The 16,574-nt window shown below is 28.1% G+C and overlaps 1 protein-coding gene across 1 annotated transcript; it reads left to right on the top strand.

Annotated features, from left to right (window-relative positions):
- Positions 1–12,592: 12,592 nt before the first annotated feature.
- Positions 12,593–13,204, top strand: LOC111040419. Its single transcript, XM_022324344.1, has one exon. The coding sequence runs from the start codon at positions 12,593–12,595 to the stop codon at positions 13,202–13,204; it is 612 nt and encodes a 203-aa protein (XP_022180036.1).
- The last annotated feature ends 3,370 nt before the right edge of the window (positions 13,205–16,574 follow it).

Genomic DNA, 16,574 nt, shown 5'->3' with positions numbered 1-16,574 from the left:
AAAATATTAATCGACTTTACCACTCCTTTGTTACTTTATAAGTAACAACCATACAAGTCTATCTTTAAATTAGAATTATAGCAATAGCGATAAATTAAAATCCACGGGATTATTACCCATTAGGTATATTATATTATATAATTAATAAAAAAAAATTATTATTATATAGATAAACTAGTTGGAAAATATTAAATACGATTACCTACGCACATTTAAGTACCTATAGGTATATCGTATATCTGATAATATATAGTTAATCAGTTGTTGAAATCACCAATATATAAATAAAAAACACGGATGTATAGCGTCCTATTAACTAGTTAATTTTCTTATTTTCCTTTATTGTTTTTAATTATTATAATTGCTTACGTTCAATTTTTAAACCATTATATTAAAAGAAAACCATTTTTCTGCTCCTTGGATTACTTTATCATTTTATACATATATATTTTTTCAAATTTTGAATCAGAATGTAGGTAGGTATATCAATATGTTAACTATTATTATTAAAATTACCTCATTTTATCAAACCCATAAAATAAACTCTTGTTCTGTGTTTAATATTATATAATATTTAATGAAAATAATAATTATTATTTGTAATTAAATTCATTATATATTCTGTATTACTTTATCTATTAATCATCATCAACATGACGTACCTAAACTTATTTTATGAAACGAATAAGCGTATAATTATTCATATTATATAGCTATAGCAATTTGCAAAACTATTCTAAAACTTAAACCTATATACAATTAATATGATGAGTAAAAATGTAAAATTGCATAGGTATTGTATATTGTATTACTGTAAAATAATATAATAAATAATATATTGATATTATCCTGTTAACTGTTATTGTCATAATCATAATTATTTGTGACAGATGAACATTGTTGTTATTATTACAATAAAATACATTTTTTAATTTAATATAGTATTATATTATGTGCTATGATGAGGCGCAGTGACTGACAGTAATCAGGTAACTACGTAAGATTGCTAAAACTACGCTGCGCTCGGCGTCGCTATCCCTCGGATGGGTGACCACCCATTTTTTAGTGACGAAACATGGCACACATACACAAACCACGTGTTACAACCCTTTACTCTACCAACTCGAAAAACCTACTCAAAAATATACAAAAATAAACCCATACCGTACCACCCCACACCCAATGGTCTACGTTGCCACAGGTTCCTACTTTAATAAAAAAAATAATGTTATATACCATGGTAATAATAATAATAATTACCTAGTGGAAATTCAACCAGGAATACTGTTTTAATTGTAAAATCCTTAAAATCTGAAAAAATCTTCACATATTCAGCCCTCGTAAAAGTGTTTCATTGTATTGTTGAATAATTTTTTCCTTTTTTTTTCAATTTGAAATTTATGAGATTCATTATATTATTCATTTTATGTAAATTAGAGGTTCGAACTCTAATATTTTATCCATAAAATTAAGTGATTCAGCGATAAACGTTTGGCTAATCCACCAATAAATGAACAACAGTATTTAAAATATATATAATAGATATCCATGAACTCAAGGTCACTTAGATACTATGTGTACAATTTCATACCCATTTTAAAAACCAAAAAATCCCGGGCGCAATTCACAAGCGCCCAGCAACATATTATGTATTCAATTTTTTTTTTATTCAACTCTATTCGACAATACCTTTCCATAACATATCTATTTTGAATCTACCAAGTACCTATTACAGCAAGTGGGGTTAATATGACAAAAAAAGTGCTAACGTATTAATACATTATAGATAATATTAGATAATTGTATGCAGTCTTCAGGAGTATAATGTTTAGGTATATTACAAGTTGTTTGTGTTGAATCAATTAGTTCCAATCACCTTATTAGTCACTTCTGTAATAGAAAGATAGTTCTTAAAAGTATAGCCATTAGGGAAATATTATGTTATTGATGAAAAATAATTATTGTAATTACATTCAATTATAATTTATAATTATTTACAACCGCAGTACAGTTAATTGAAAATCAGACTGTGTTTTTTTTTAAATATACAATAATGTAAGGCTCGAAATAAGTAGGTACCCACCTGCCTACCTAGATATTATATACTTAGTTTGGAAATGTTCTGCATTGATTCTTTTTTTTTGTCTAGGTATATATAATTAGAGTATCATTGAAATATAATTTCGGTACTTTATTTTAAACATATAAAAAACCTATATCATATGGTTTAGTATGTATTTTAAGGCTTTAAGCATTGTTAAAATAATAATATTGTATGCAAATTTAACAATATTGGATCCACATTAATGGAGTTACTACATAAACAAGAGCATCGGACTCGTACAAAAACACAATAATACGACCATTGTAATTATTTTAATTGGTGGTTAGACTATTAATTAATTAACTCACATTATTGCTTCCCAAGGCCTAAGGCTGTGTTTTTCAACCTTCAAACTTCGTCTGTAATATTTATCAGTACAATATTGATATTGTAATTCGACCAATTCGTAATCGATTCAGAAGAAAAAACTAGGGAAATAAATTTGGAATTTTAATGTTTTAATGTTTCCGTTGCTTATCATTCAGATAATAAAATGTAAATACAATACACAATACTTATTTGGGTAACTTTCTATATAAATAACAAATATCTTCACTCGCAGTTATTGGAATTTTATAAAAACTGTACCATAACATGTTTTTACCAAGATGCTTCATATTTTTTTAATAACAATGGTAATTTATTGCCGCATTTGGAAATATTATATGTAAACAAGTTTTTATAAATATGACAAAAAAATAATGATTTCCTAATTTTTAATTCCTTAGTAGCTGAGTTCTTAATTGATACATTATAATTATTATTTTCAAATTATAAATTGTACAGTTTTGTTGTTTCGTATATTAAATTATTATATTAAAATTAAATATTAAACATACAATACTAACCTATTAATTAGGTTGTGTAAAATATGTGGGTTGAAACCAGTGGGTTGATGAACATTAATGATTGTAAATTCTTAGCAAATAGAAAAATTATAGAGATGATACAAAACATTTATAGCGCATTTATTGGAATATGTTTTAGCTAAATGATAAAATAATTAACAATAGTACCTAACCTAACCTATTCATACCTTTCAACCAAGTATAGGTATATATCGTTTGTTCATGAAAGCAAGATACGCAGTAAAAAATAAGCTGTTGCATATGTGCAAAATACAAGAGTTAAGAAATTGTAAGTTATAGAAATATATTGTCCAACAATTTAGTACTATATTGAGGGTACTGAGTGATTAATTTAAGTTGTATTTTTTAAATAATGTTATGGATAAAGACTTGAAGTAATTAATATATTATAACTATGAATTATGATAAACTTAATATTATTAATTTGATTATTTTAAAGCGAAAACAGTAAATGTAATGTACTGTATGATAGTGTGTGTACATTTCTTATTTGTTGAAACTTTGATAAATAATTAATTGCTATAATATTTCTTAAAAAGAATTGGATATGTTTCAAAATGTCATATTTGATTGCTCTGCACGAAGAAGAAAAACCAGATTTGAAGGTAACATCGGTAAATATTTTGCATATCGTTTTACGATAGGTAATACTGCTTAAACATATACAGGTAATTATATTTTTTATTCTAGACCTAGCAATCAATCATTGAGTATTTAAACGTTTTAATTATTTTTTAAGCATCTTGAAGAAAATAATATATGTTACTGAATTATTCTACAATATTTTCATAATTCGAATATTATTATTTATTACTCTTAGATGTAAAAAAAACATGGGTATCATATATTTATATAGATTGGTTTACAATAAAAAAATAACTCTTTAAATACAAATACAAGTTTATAATATATATGATGTATTTTTAGAAAAATTAATTTTACTTACTAAGAAAATCAAATTATTAAATATAATATTACAGATTAAAAATATTATTTTATTTATTACTATGAAATACTATAGAATATCTTTTATTTAGTAAGTAATAAAAAAATTTTAAATTGTATACCTTTTTATTTTAAATTATAACATATTATTGTTTTTTAATGAGAAATGTATTCTACCATCTGTATTTGCTTGTGGTACCTATACCTATATACTAATATACTCTGGATAGACACTTCATAAAAATCGATTTATCACGAATAATTATTAAATTATACAATACACATGTATTATGTATAATTTAAAATGTGTTTGAAATAAAAAAAAAATAATTTATAAAAAATTAGATGATTAAAATGAATGATAAACAGATTATTTGCATGTACGATGTACCTGATAGTCATTAGGTAAAGAGTGACGACTAACGTAACGAATGTGTGTCAGGTGCTACGCTCATACGCTTTATTAAATATTTTGTCTGTTTAATTCTATTAAATATTTTATCGACTAAATCCTATATATCAATATATCTATATATATAGCCATTAATTTGTTATGCTAATATGTCATATAATGTCTATAATGCCACGTGTGCTATAGCAATGCTCGTTAGTTGCTTTAGTCTCCAAAAATAATAAATATACTTTTATATAATAACTGCATAGGTTTTGCTATATATGTATTCTAATGAATTTAAATAGTGGAAGAATACAGTATTTACAAATTACAACCAACAATTTTTAATTGTATAGATGAATACAAAAATACTGTAACACTTAACTTGGTACCTAATAATTTTTTTTTATTGATTATTAACTATATTTATTACAACCTTATGAATTGTGATACAAGTATGCAAAATTTAACAGCAAAAACATGATTCTAAATTTCAGAAATTACCAATATCGGAGAAGTTTCTCAGACATTGTAGGTTACGACTTACGAGTACCTATGCCTCATCATTGAGTAGGCCACTGTAATGGATGTGCTGAATATGGATTCAATTATAAATCATTAGGTACTGTACCTATGTAAATTCAAGAGACCATTCTGATCAGATATGGTGTCAACCTCAAATATTTTATAATTTATTTATATTTCATATTGCTACTAGGTATTAATAATTTATTTTTCTACAGGTATTTTGAAATAATTTTTGTCAAAAATAACACTGATATTATTATATATTTATATCTACAACAATAATAATATTTTATTTTTTATCATACATACAATATCTATATTACAATTTTTGTTAACTTATAAGATTATACCACGTGGGTAGGTGCTATAAAACGATATGAATTGGCTCGTGGTATAAATAGCTTTAAATTAGTCTACACATGTTTTGAAAATTTAATTGTGTATAGTTAACTATAATAGAAGCAATGGCTGAAAGTTTCTATCCTCTACGATTAAATTTGTTTTTATTACAACATAGATAATGACTAAAATTGGTAGAGGAAACATTGCTGTTTTTCATCCAAATTTGTTAAAATTATAACTTCAAATATCTATACAAATTAAAAAATAATGTTGCATAAATCATATTTTTAATTTTTCGTGAGAATATTGTATTTAAAAAAACCTTGTATACAGTCATTAAACTTAAACATTAAAATACAAAATATATTTAACCTAATTAGAAGCACATATTGAAACACTACACATCTTGCACGGCATAATGTTAATTTGCCTATGCTGTGTCTTGGTTGGTTCCTCCAACGCTATGTGACGTCGTGATTGTTGTGAAATACACTCACAGATTTATGTCTTATAGTGTGACCTTTAATGCTATATAGATATCTATTATATTTGATATAGACACATACAAATAAAACATTTTATCTAAAAACATACAAAACTATCGAATTTATCTTTTAGTTTGTAAACGAATTTATATCGATACATGAAACTTAAAAGTCCAAATAAATCAAGTATTTTAAAAAAAATTAATTTTTAATTTAAACGATTCAGTATACCTTATATAACTATAGGACGTGTACTATACACAAGCCATAATCCAGAATAACGATATCCATGTGACCTTCAATATTTACTGATTAATTGTCCCTCTTTCTTATGTGTGATTTTACTTAAATTACCTTTTTTCTCTCAATGTTTCAACTTTTCATACATTGATGCTCTTTTCTCCAAAAATGTCTCCCTGATAAAAGCCATCCTTAATTTTATTTTCATGATAAGTTTAAAAATTGAACTGTACTTACTACTTATGAGCTTTACACGTGCTTTTGTATATGTCATTATTATAGTGGTTGTAGTTTTATATTGTTGGAGTAGTCAACACTCGACAATGACAATCAATAATAGAATACACATATTATGTTATAAAATCGCATTACCTAAAAAAAATGTCTCTAATCATTATCTAGTCATATAAATGTTGTCAATATTTATTATGTTTAAAAAAATGAGCTGGTTAATAATAAATAATTTATTAAATGAATCCAATTATAAAATAAATAGGTAAAATACATTTTCTACTAATGATGCAAAATCTGTGGATTTTTTTCTTACTTTTTAGTTTATAGTTTACAATATTTCAATTTATAAGACGTTTAGTTATTCCAGAAAAAAATAATTGGTTTAATAAACTAATATGTCAGTATTCACATTTAAATATAAAAGTATAAAACACGTTTATAATATTTAATAGATGTAGTAGTATTAGGTATTCAGGTAGGTACAACAATAATATGAGCAAAATATCAGATTTTATTATATTGTATGGTCATACCCATGTGTAAATGTGTAGTACACTATACATACATAAACTTGATTTAATGCAGCGAAGTTAGTTATTAGTTTTCCTCTCGAAGAGCTCCTTCTCTCTTGTCTGTTTTCTTTACGTTATCCCTCTCCTAATATTCAACTTCTCTTTAATAAATTGGCGATGACGAGAAGAGCTCTTTTTGTTCTCACGGCCATCGTCAATTAATTTTTTTCAATACATCATCAAGTTAAATATTTAACCGTTTTAGATTCTGAGCGGAGCAATGAATAATGAATATGTATTGATTTTACAATAATAGTTATACTCTTATACTAGTTCAACTTAAATATGATATCTGAGTATTGGTAGGTAAATAATACATTTTTTTGCATCATACATGTTATACGTTATGTATCCATATTAAAGGCAAAATCCTATAACATTTTAATAGTTAATAATTAACATATAATGCCACTCATAGGTTTGCTTATGTTTATTACAATTTCTTATCCATATAAATTTAATCAACTTTGTAGATAAGTTTATAGTGTAGGTTCCTATTGTGGCTATTATGTATAGCAATAACTAATTAGTAAACATATTTACATATCTCGTAACAAGCTGTTAAACCTATATTCGTAAAGTAAGTACTAAGTATACAAGTTTAATATAAACTATGAAGACTTGAGTAAGTAGTGGATTTTCCATGTAATGCAAAATCAATATAGGGGCTCTAATAGTATTCTTTAAAATTATTATTATCATACATAGTATATACAGTTCCCCACCAAGTGCACAGTTTTTTAAGTAAATCATTGTACAAATTACAAACTAATCAACTTAGCAGTCCTCTTCAAATACTTATTTCATTAATATTGTAGAATAAAATGGGTGCTAGCATACCCAAATTGTTAATAGCATTATCAAATTTGTATTGGTTATAATATTATATCATATGCATATGATAAATTTATTACTAAGACGTCGCATTTTCATAACAACAGCAATAATACATATATTATGTTATAGGTAATTGTGGCCCCCTCAAACATTTTATTTTTAAGGAATTGTGTTTACTGTTTAGGCAATTATTTTGTTCCTTAACTTCAAATCAAAAATGTTTACATTTTTTAAATTGAGCCATTAGCAGTAGGTGCCTTCATTTTTGTTAGTCGATAAGGTCGTTTTAATAAAAAATGTATATAGTTTGCGGGGACTTTAAAAAGTTAGTCTAATTATGGCGTATGAATTTGTCTTTAGTCGTAGTCACAAAAATAATACTTAATATACTATAAATAATATTATTTTATTTGTCTGAACAATATTTTACAAATAAATAATATTCACAATTATAGTTTTAAACGAGGCTTTTCACCAGGTAGGTATTAAATATTTAAATTCGCAAATCACTCACGCACAATCATCATCAGTGCTTATATTAAACAAATATTAATAAAAGTAAATCGAACCGACACAAGATCTTATGCCATCACTCATCACTCACTCATCATACGTCTTAGTTTTATTTTTAGTAAAATCAGTTTTAAAAAACAACGTTCACATAAATATTATATCATAATAAATAACGACTATACCTTTTAAACATAACAATACTTTTTTCTTGTTTGCATAGATGAAAACCAGTATAACCAATGCCTTATAGATTTATTACAACTTCCTGTTTGGAGTTATTCTTTTGGCAAATGCTTAAGTAGTCTTATTTTAGAATCAAGTTCACCTTTATTCAACATTTATTTTGCAGAGAGGTTAACTAAGTCAGAAATATTTATTCCTTGCGCTTTAAAAGTCTTGCTTCAGCATTAATTACTTTTAAAATTATCAAGTAATGGAATGTCTCTTCTTTAGTTCTTCTAAATAAAAGTATTTCATCAAATAGAAACATTCAGTAATTTGACATCGCGTTAAATACGTATACATAGAATAACACTAATTTTTGAACCAATGGAAACTGATTATCAGTTTATGTAGTGCTGCAGAGATCGATTTTTTTATAATTTGTTGTTTTGACACTGAACTTTATAGCCTTTAGCCTTGTCGATAATTAATACTATATAAAAAATATATTATCAAATTAGGTAACTTATTATATATTCAAGTACACGCTTTCTAATAAATACACGATGGAAACTTTATCGAATGTTTACTCTATATAATAAAGTCATAAACCCAAAAGATTGCTTTACCTACTCAAGAAGTATATAGGTAAACAGTTAATACTAAATACAACAAATAAATAAGCATGAAATGGTTCACTGAACGTCATATGTACGTTTTATAATTAGGATTCAAGGCTGCTACTCGCAGTAAGCTATTATGAAAATAAACTAAGTACCTACGTGAACTAAAGAAAAAGCCAATTCTAAATATTCATATAAATTATTATAAAAAGTTCATTCTCCCATAGGTAATTTAATATAAAAACTAACTCGTATAGGTATATTATGTTGTTTTTTTTTTAAATCAGTTTACCTAAGTTAATTTTATCATGTACAGACAGAGGTATAGTCGTATACCTAGTGTCTAACTACGTATTTTATCAATTAAAGAAGAAATTAGAGAATGTATTACAGTAAATAAGCAAAATAATAATATATTACGTTATATTATCGGGAGACGAGACAGGCGAATCAAAGGAAATATAAATACTAAACATGATATTAAAGAATGTATGGCATCATTTGAATGCCTAATTATTATTATTTTTTTGTATGTGATTTATTCTATAAATGAATGTATCACTAGAAAATCATTTATGATCCAAGGATTGACCGTCTCATCTGAAATAAAATAGGTACCTTTTCTTACAAAATTAGGAAGATTAAGTTAACATTAGACTGTTCTAGAATGAAGGTATAAAGCTATTATTATTTTTAATTTCTATATTTGATACGACTTGTCTATCATAAGCCCTCAAAATTAAGAGAACTCTTCTATTTTTATTATTACTGTATTTACATAGTTTGTTATTATTTTATAAACTGTTTTTTTTTCAATTATTAATTTAATCATAATAAAATTAAATACAATAATATTGTGCATACGCACAGTTTTAAATTAGACACAGCTAATATCTAATATCTAAACTCCGTAAAAGAATACCCGAGTATGGATAGATCAATATGATAATATGAAAATATTTTTGAAGGTGTACCTATAACAATTATAATTGCAAAACCTGTAATGAATTTACAATAAATTCGTCTTTGAAACAAAACTATTTACACTGGTATGACTATTTATTTTTTAAAAAAACGTTTAACAATTCCAACCTTCATACTCAAAAAAAAAAATCATTGTTTTCCGCAAACGATTAACATCTACGAGTATATACATCTTAATAATTATTAATGGCATGCTGGAATATTACTCGTTCCCATTATAGATCGGCAATACGCCCCCATGTAAAGGTTTTTAATAGGGAAATAAAAACAAAAACGAAAACGACGATGACGACGGCAAGTATGCAATAACCAGTTACCTATATTATTATAGTTAATAGTTATAATATCTTCATTTTTCGTTACAAATATATTATACTGATTCGTATCTATTTATTTTTCATTTGCATCACACGATAGTATGACTGCAAATCGAAAACCATTTTACAGTGCATTGTAATCGTGCAGTTGACGTCAACACGGTGTTTGTTTTCATATCGCATATTATTTGCATATTACACACGCTTACAGTGTGACTATAATAGTAGGTACTTAAAGTTAAAGTCGTCCTTATATTATCATGTGGCATATATATAGTGCTATTGCTAGACCATCCGTCACTCCACCTATACGGCACACGAAACAACAACATTGACTAAAAAGTAATAACTGCAATATCATATTGTCAGCAGCGTGCTATGGCCAACAAGCTATAAGAACAACAATCGCAATAATATTTGACATGTACAGTCATAAAAGATATCTCACGATCACTCGTGGCGGCGACGGTGACGTTAGTGAACTGTGCTTACTGCTTGAACAAAATGTCGTCCTTACATCGTCACCTTTCCGAAAACCTATACCATGCGAAATGGTTCGTCCATACAATAACAACAAAAATAACGACAACAGTGACAAATAACAACGACTCATAACTATAAATCTTAGATTGGATATAGCACTTAGTATAAATCAAACTATTCCATAAACTGCATGTCTTGATATCTCTAAGAACAAATTGAAATTTTCACAAAATCGTCAAATGTTCACAATTTTTTATTATTTCTACATCATTGCTATAAAGAACACTATACGAATAACTTATCATATCATACAAGTTATAACGCACACTCCTTTTACCTATTTAATATAAATAAAGTGTATATTATCTATTACCATATCGAAAATCGCTGCACTTGCAGTACAAAATATACCGTCTGAAGTCGAGATTCGGTCACTGTTCACCGAATCGATTAGGAATGCACCGAGATTTTGCCGAGCTAAGAAATGGCCCGAAATATACAGTCGTGTTGGCTAATTGAGGTGATTTTGGCGGTCCGACGACCAGACGATACAGTTCAATCCAAGAACATTGTGCAGACGGTTTCTGCGGGTGATGCACCCGATACCGGCCATCTGCCGCCTCGATTTAGAATCCGGTATTGATCGATTCACTGTCGGCCGTCGACTCGATGCGAACGATTAGCGATAGTCGTGGCAAACTATGCTAATCCAAAGTTTCGTTGGTTAACACGAATATAATGCCGAAGTCAAGATCGAGACGGTCGCGGTGACCCGTCTCGTCGGCGCTGCAGGTTGAGCCAGATGAAACGGACGTGCAGCGATCAAGACAAAGTTCTAGTTCGACGCCGAACATAGCAGTGCCGTCTACTTCAGCCCACATCGAACCCATCCCCGGCGAGAGTTTCGATCGAGACGTCCGAGCTTGCAAACAGCCCAATTAAACCTCACGTGCAGACACCAGTGTCAATTTGGAAACGGACGAAGCGATTCAAAAAAACCTGCACACGGGCTAAGCCGGAATATTCAGCTAGTACAGTAAATTATAATAATCGTTCAATTATAATAATTATTATTGAACACCGGTTACACATATTTAATCAATTTGTCTTATAAATGTCCTATACTAATATATTGTGATGGCATAGGTATTTTAAACACAAAAAAGTATAATAATTCCAATCTTGATACAGAAATCTACTAAAATTAATGATATTTATTGTTTTCCATTAACTATTATTATCTATATTTTATACCAAATATACTAATTCCATGCTTTGCAATATTACTCTTGTATATCTTATTATATTTATACCGTATGTATATGCGAAAACTGCTGGACAACTCAATTGCCTAAATTACCCAGTACCCTACACATATTTTGGAACTCTGTCTGCGGGAGATTAATGGTCCAATAGCCTAGTTGTATGTACCGCAAACTGAATTCAAAAATATGTATAGGGTACTGGGTAATATGAGAGGTAATTTAATTAAAATACAGTGTAAGCTGTTTTTGCGGACACACGGTATAATGTGTTTAACAGGAAAATAAAAATAACGACAAGAACGAACACGACAATTACTTAATCAATTATAACACAATAACCAGTTAAACATCTTCGTCATAAAATATATTCTGCAGATTTGTGTTTATTTGTTTTTTATTTGCATCGTATAAATACAACTGCTAATCAAAAACGATTTTATTGTGCGATTGTGTTGACTTGCAAAAGGTATTCGCTTGCAATTACACATACAGTGTTAGTACAGCTCGGAGTCGTCCTTATATAATTATCTAAAATCGTCACTCCGCAGGAAACCTACTATGTAAAACTGTTCGTCCATAGAACAAAAACAACAGAAGTGACAAATAACAATAACTGTAGTACAAATATTGTAACCTGCAGCAGTGTGTTGCTGCCCTACAAATAACAGCATATTAACAGTAGCAGTAGTCATGTCATGCTGTTACTTACGTTTGTCACGCTGCTAGGTACGGCAGCAGTGACGTTGGTGAGCTGTGAGAGATATCAGCTATTGGAAAATGGTTACGTGGACGTGACCATGGAAAAACGGACGTGTTTGAATAAACAGTCGTTATCAGTGCCCGTCAAGTTGGTGGGCGTGGCGTCCGAGTCAAAAGCGCCGCGGAAGAGTTTCACGAGCAACACGCAATTCTTCGCAATGGACGGAGTAAAGGACAAGTTAAAGGGTGACGAGAGGGGCCACCTGGTGGCGTCCACGATCGGCGGCCCGTCCGATGACAGCTGGAACATGGTGCCTCAGCAAGCGAGTGTGAACCGGAAGCTCTCAAAGGAGAGCAACATAATGGCCCGGTGGGATGAATTCGAAAAGTGGATGCTGCTGGAGATCGGACGAAAAAATACGGTTCAATTCACTATCAAGGTGAATTACGATAATGCCAGAGGCTGCCGGCCGGTCAGTTTCGAGGTGGACGCCACTTCCAGCGCTAAACCCTCCACAGGCTTCAGGGGCACATTCGACAACAGGCCGGACGATCCTTTCAGTACTGTCGCGGAAACGCAAGCGGCAATGAAAGGCAAGAAGCCGTGACTTCTCGGTCATAGCGAGTGGAGACTATAGTGATACTCATAATTTTGTTTTATATTATTACTGTTTTATTTCGCGGATTACTTAACATATGGGGAGTACATCTGGTACTATACATTAGTTTCTATCATAGAAATCAATATTTTTTTTAGTCTTATCATTCAGTTTGATTTCTTAGATTTATTATAGGTACACAGTATTATTTTATATAATTGGGCTTTATTCTCAGAAATAAAAAAAACTAATGCAATTATTTTTTATTGTATTCTCTATTACTTTTTGAATTGGAGGTAATTTTAAGGTTATTAGTAAATTCGTAGAATATGACTGTTTTTGAAAAATAATATTTAAGAAATTAGTAATAATAATATTATGTAAATATCCAATCATATATTTTTAATATACAATAAGCTTTTCACATAAGGTAACCATTAAAAATGTATGTCTTAAAATAACCGGTATAGCTGTATGTAAACTGTAGTGTCCTGTATGAAATTTTTTTTATGTTACTTTGTATGAATATAATAATAATTAATAAATAATTACAAATTTTTAGATGACTATATTATCGTAATATACTAATATGTACTTATATATTTTACAACAATAACTCTGTATGGGGATCACAAAAATTTTATTTGAACATTCTGTTTATCTATATAATTATAGTTTACCTGACACTATTTTTTTAATTTGGGTATTTTAGTATGCTAAATAACGACGGAGTAATCTTGCAGTTGGGCATAATTTAAAGTTATGGTAATTTAACATGTTAGTGGGTTTTTGTGATAAGTTTGGTGTAATACACTAATACCATAATTAGTGGGTCCAAAGGGTTCGTCTTCCAATATTTCAGTACTGTGGTCAGCACTACGTATGGTGTTTCAAAACAAATCCGAAGAAATATTCGAATTGCGAAGTTAAGTAGTATCGACCTACCGAGTATATAAGTATATAAGTGCCAACCACAGTGAACCACTCAAATACCTGGGCCATAATTGAACATTTTGTGCCCTGGGGCAACCTATCCTTTTTCCCATAAAAAGTTATTTCTTAAAATGTAAAGTATTACTACTATTTTGTATCATAAATTTAGTTTAGCTCCCAAACGATTTTTGAAATTTTTTTTGGAAAATCTTTATTATATTACGTACGGTGTAATCAGAATTTGTCGATCGAACTTAGTTTCAAAGTAATAAACTTTTAATAACCTCGATGAGTACTTACAGTATCCAATACAATTATATAGGTAGTTACTATAGGTGATGTTATGTAATATTATTATGATGAGTAAGGATTACTTTAAAAATATTTAAGTTTTATTTTTAAGAATGGATTTCAATTTACTGTAGTAGGTGTTTGCACTGTTTACGGGGGGTTTTCCACACTTAAGGTTGATTAAAAACGTTTTCGAGAAACCTACAAGAAAATATTATAGTATTATACTGTCAAGACATGCTTCGATTTATCATAATATAACATTAAATAGGTATAGATGAAATGTCAATATTTTTCAAATGTATACAAATTAGTTTTACCTACGTAATATTTCATATTTGTAGTATAGTAATAAGTATTTATAAAATAAAATCTCTATTTGTATTGTTTATGCCTTAACTAATAATTATAACCATCCAACTGGCCACCTTCATACAAATTTCTAGTTATAGCTATATTAGTACGATGCTTGAATTAAGCTTGACTACTTAGTGGTAAATTGTTCCATACTGAAAATAATTCCTATCTACGCTAAGTACTGCGTTACCATATGATACTATCAGTGTGGTTAGATGGTTATTAATGACTAGTAATATCGTTTACCTAATCAATATTATCAAATAATGTCAATATTTTTTAATTTCAAATTTGTCAAATATTATGCAAATTCTGCACATAGTTTCTACATTGTGATAGTTTAAAAATAGGAACTATTATGGATGCCTACCCCGAGTGTTGATAATGATCGTTCGACATATTACTGATAAAATTATAAATATTTTTAAGGACCTAATTATGATATTACAGAATATAATTCTGAATTAAAATTAATGAATGGACTATGAGACCAGTTGTAATTTCTCTCGATTCCCCGATTTATGGGGATAATAATTATGATACTGTAATTCATTATAATTATTATTGATTGTTCATTTACAAAATTAATGCCATTCATTATTATAATTCAAAGTATTGCTGTACAATATACATTTCTAAAGTAGTAAATAATTTTATAGTACTTCATAATTTATTTTTGAAATGGACTTGATTACTAAATTATTAAACCACTTAATTTAGACTTATTTTTCATAAGACGATCATGTACATAGCTGTTCTAAAAATAAATCTAGGAATTAGGAAAGTAATGAATAAAAATATGCGATAAACATATTTTTGGGGAAAGTTTTAACCACGTATAATCTCCCTCCATTTTGAGTGCACAATAATTATATATAGCGGACCTATCGCTTATATACGCTTTATTTGCTTATTTTGTATTATTAGTACTTACTTATTTAATTTCGTAGTTCCTATTTGTCAGTATTTTGTAGTGTTCTATAAGCTTTATAAAAACTGGGAGGTAAAGCAAAATACGAATATGAGTATGAATTTTGTTTTACATCTCATAATATTATAAATTTATAAAACTTTTAATGGAATAGTATTAGTAATATTGTAAATATATACACATTAAATAAATATAAAAATTTTTATATTATAAAATTATCAATAGGCTGAGAAATCAAACTAATTTTTTAACATGTTAAGTTTACTAATGAAAATTAATTTTCCCTTTTTTAGAAAGAATCAGTAACTTGGCTCAGTAAACGATTATTAGTTTTTTTTTAACTGAATATTTACAATCAACCTGTGCTAAAGCATAATAACTTAATCAATTAAAAGTGTACACACAAAAACAAAAATGTATATGTGCAGAGTAAAAAAATATATATAGGTAAAAGTAATATTAAACCATTAGCCGTATCTCTTTCCTGTTCAATACACATAGTAATTACTAATTAGTACTGCATACATATTATTCTGTTATTATAGTATTATACTTGAGTTATTGTAATACATTATATAGGTAATATATTATGTACTTATTCGTTGTTTATAGGTACTTGTTATTTGTTAGTCGATTCAGTAATCACTAATATAAAGTTGTATTTATATTTTATATATGTACCTTCGTTCTACGTAATTTTGATCTTCATTAAAATCTGGACATTTTTTTTTTTACAATAATTTGTACAAACAATTTATATTTTAAAACCATGGGGGACTTGTATATTATGTTTGGAAAAATTAATTTAATGTGACTATTCAACTAACAATTAATTTACTGAATACTGATTAGTAACTTCTAAAATAG

Source organism: Myzus persicae, unplaced genomic scaffold (assembly GCF_001856785.1).
Source record: "Myzus persicae strain clone G006 unplaced genomic scaffold, MPER_G0061.0, whole genome shotgun sequence".
In the NCBI taxonomy this organism is placed as follows: Eukaryota; Metazoa; Arthropoda; class Insecta; order Hemiptera; family Aphididae; genus Myzus; species Myzus persicae.
The sequence above is the reverse complement of the archived record's forward strand: the minus strand, read 5'-3'. Positions and strand labels throughout refer to the sequence as shown.

Coding starts and splice junctions, on each gene's coding strand:
- LOC111040419 (XM_022324344.1), top strand. CDS start 12,593: ATGCTGTTACTTACGTTTGTCACGCTGCTAGGTACGGCAGCAGTGACG.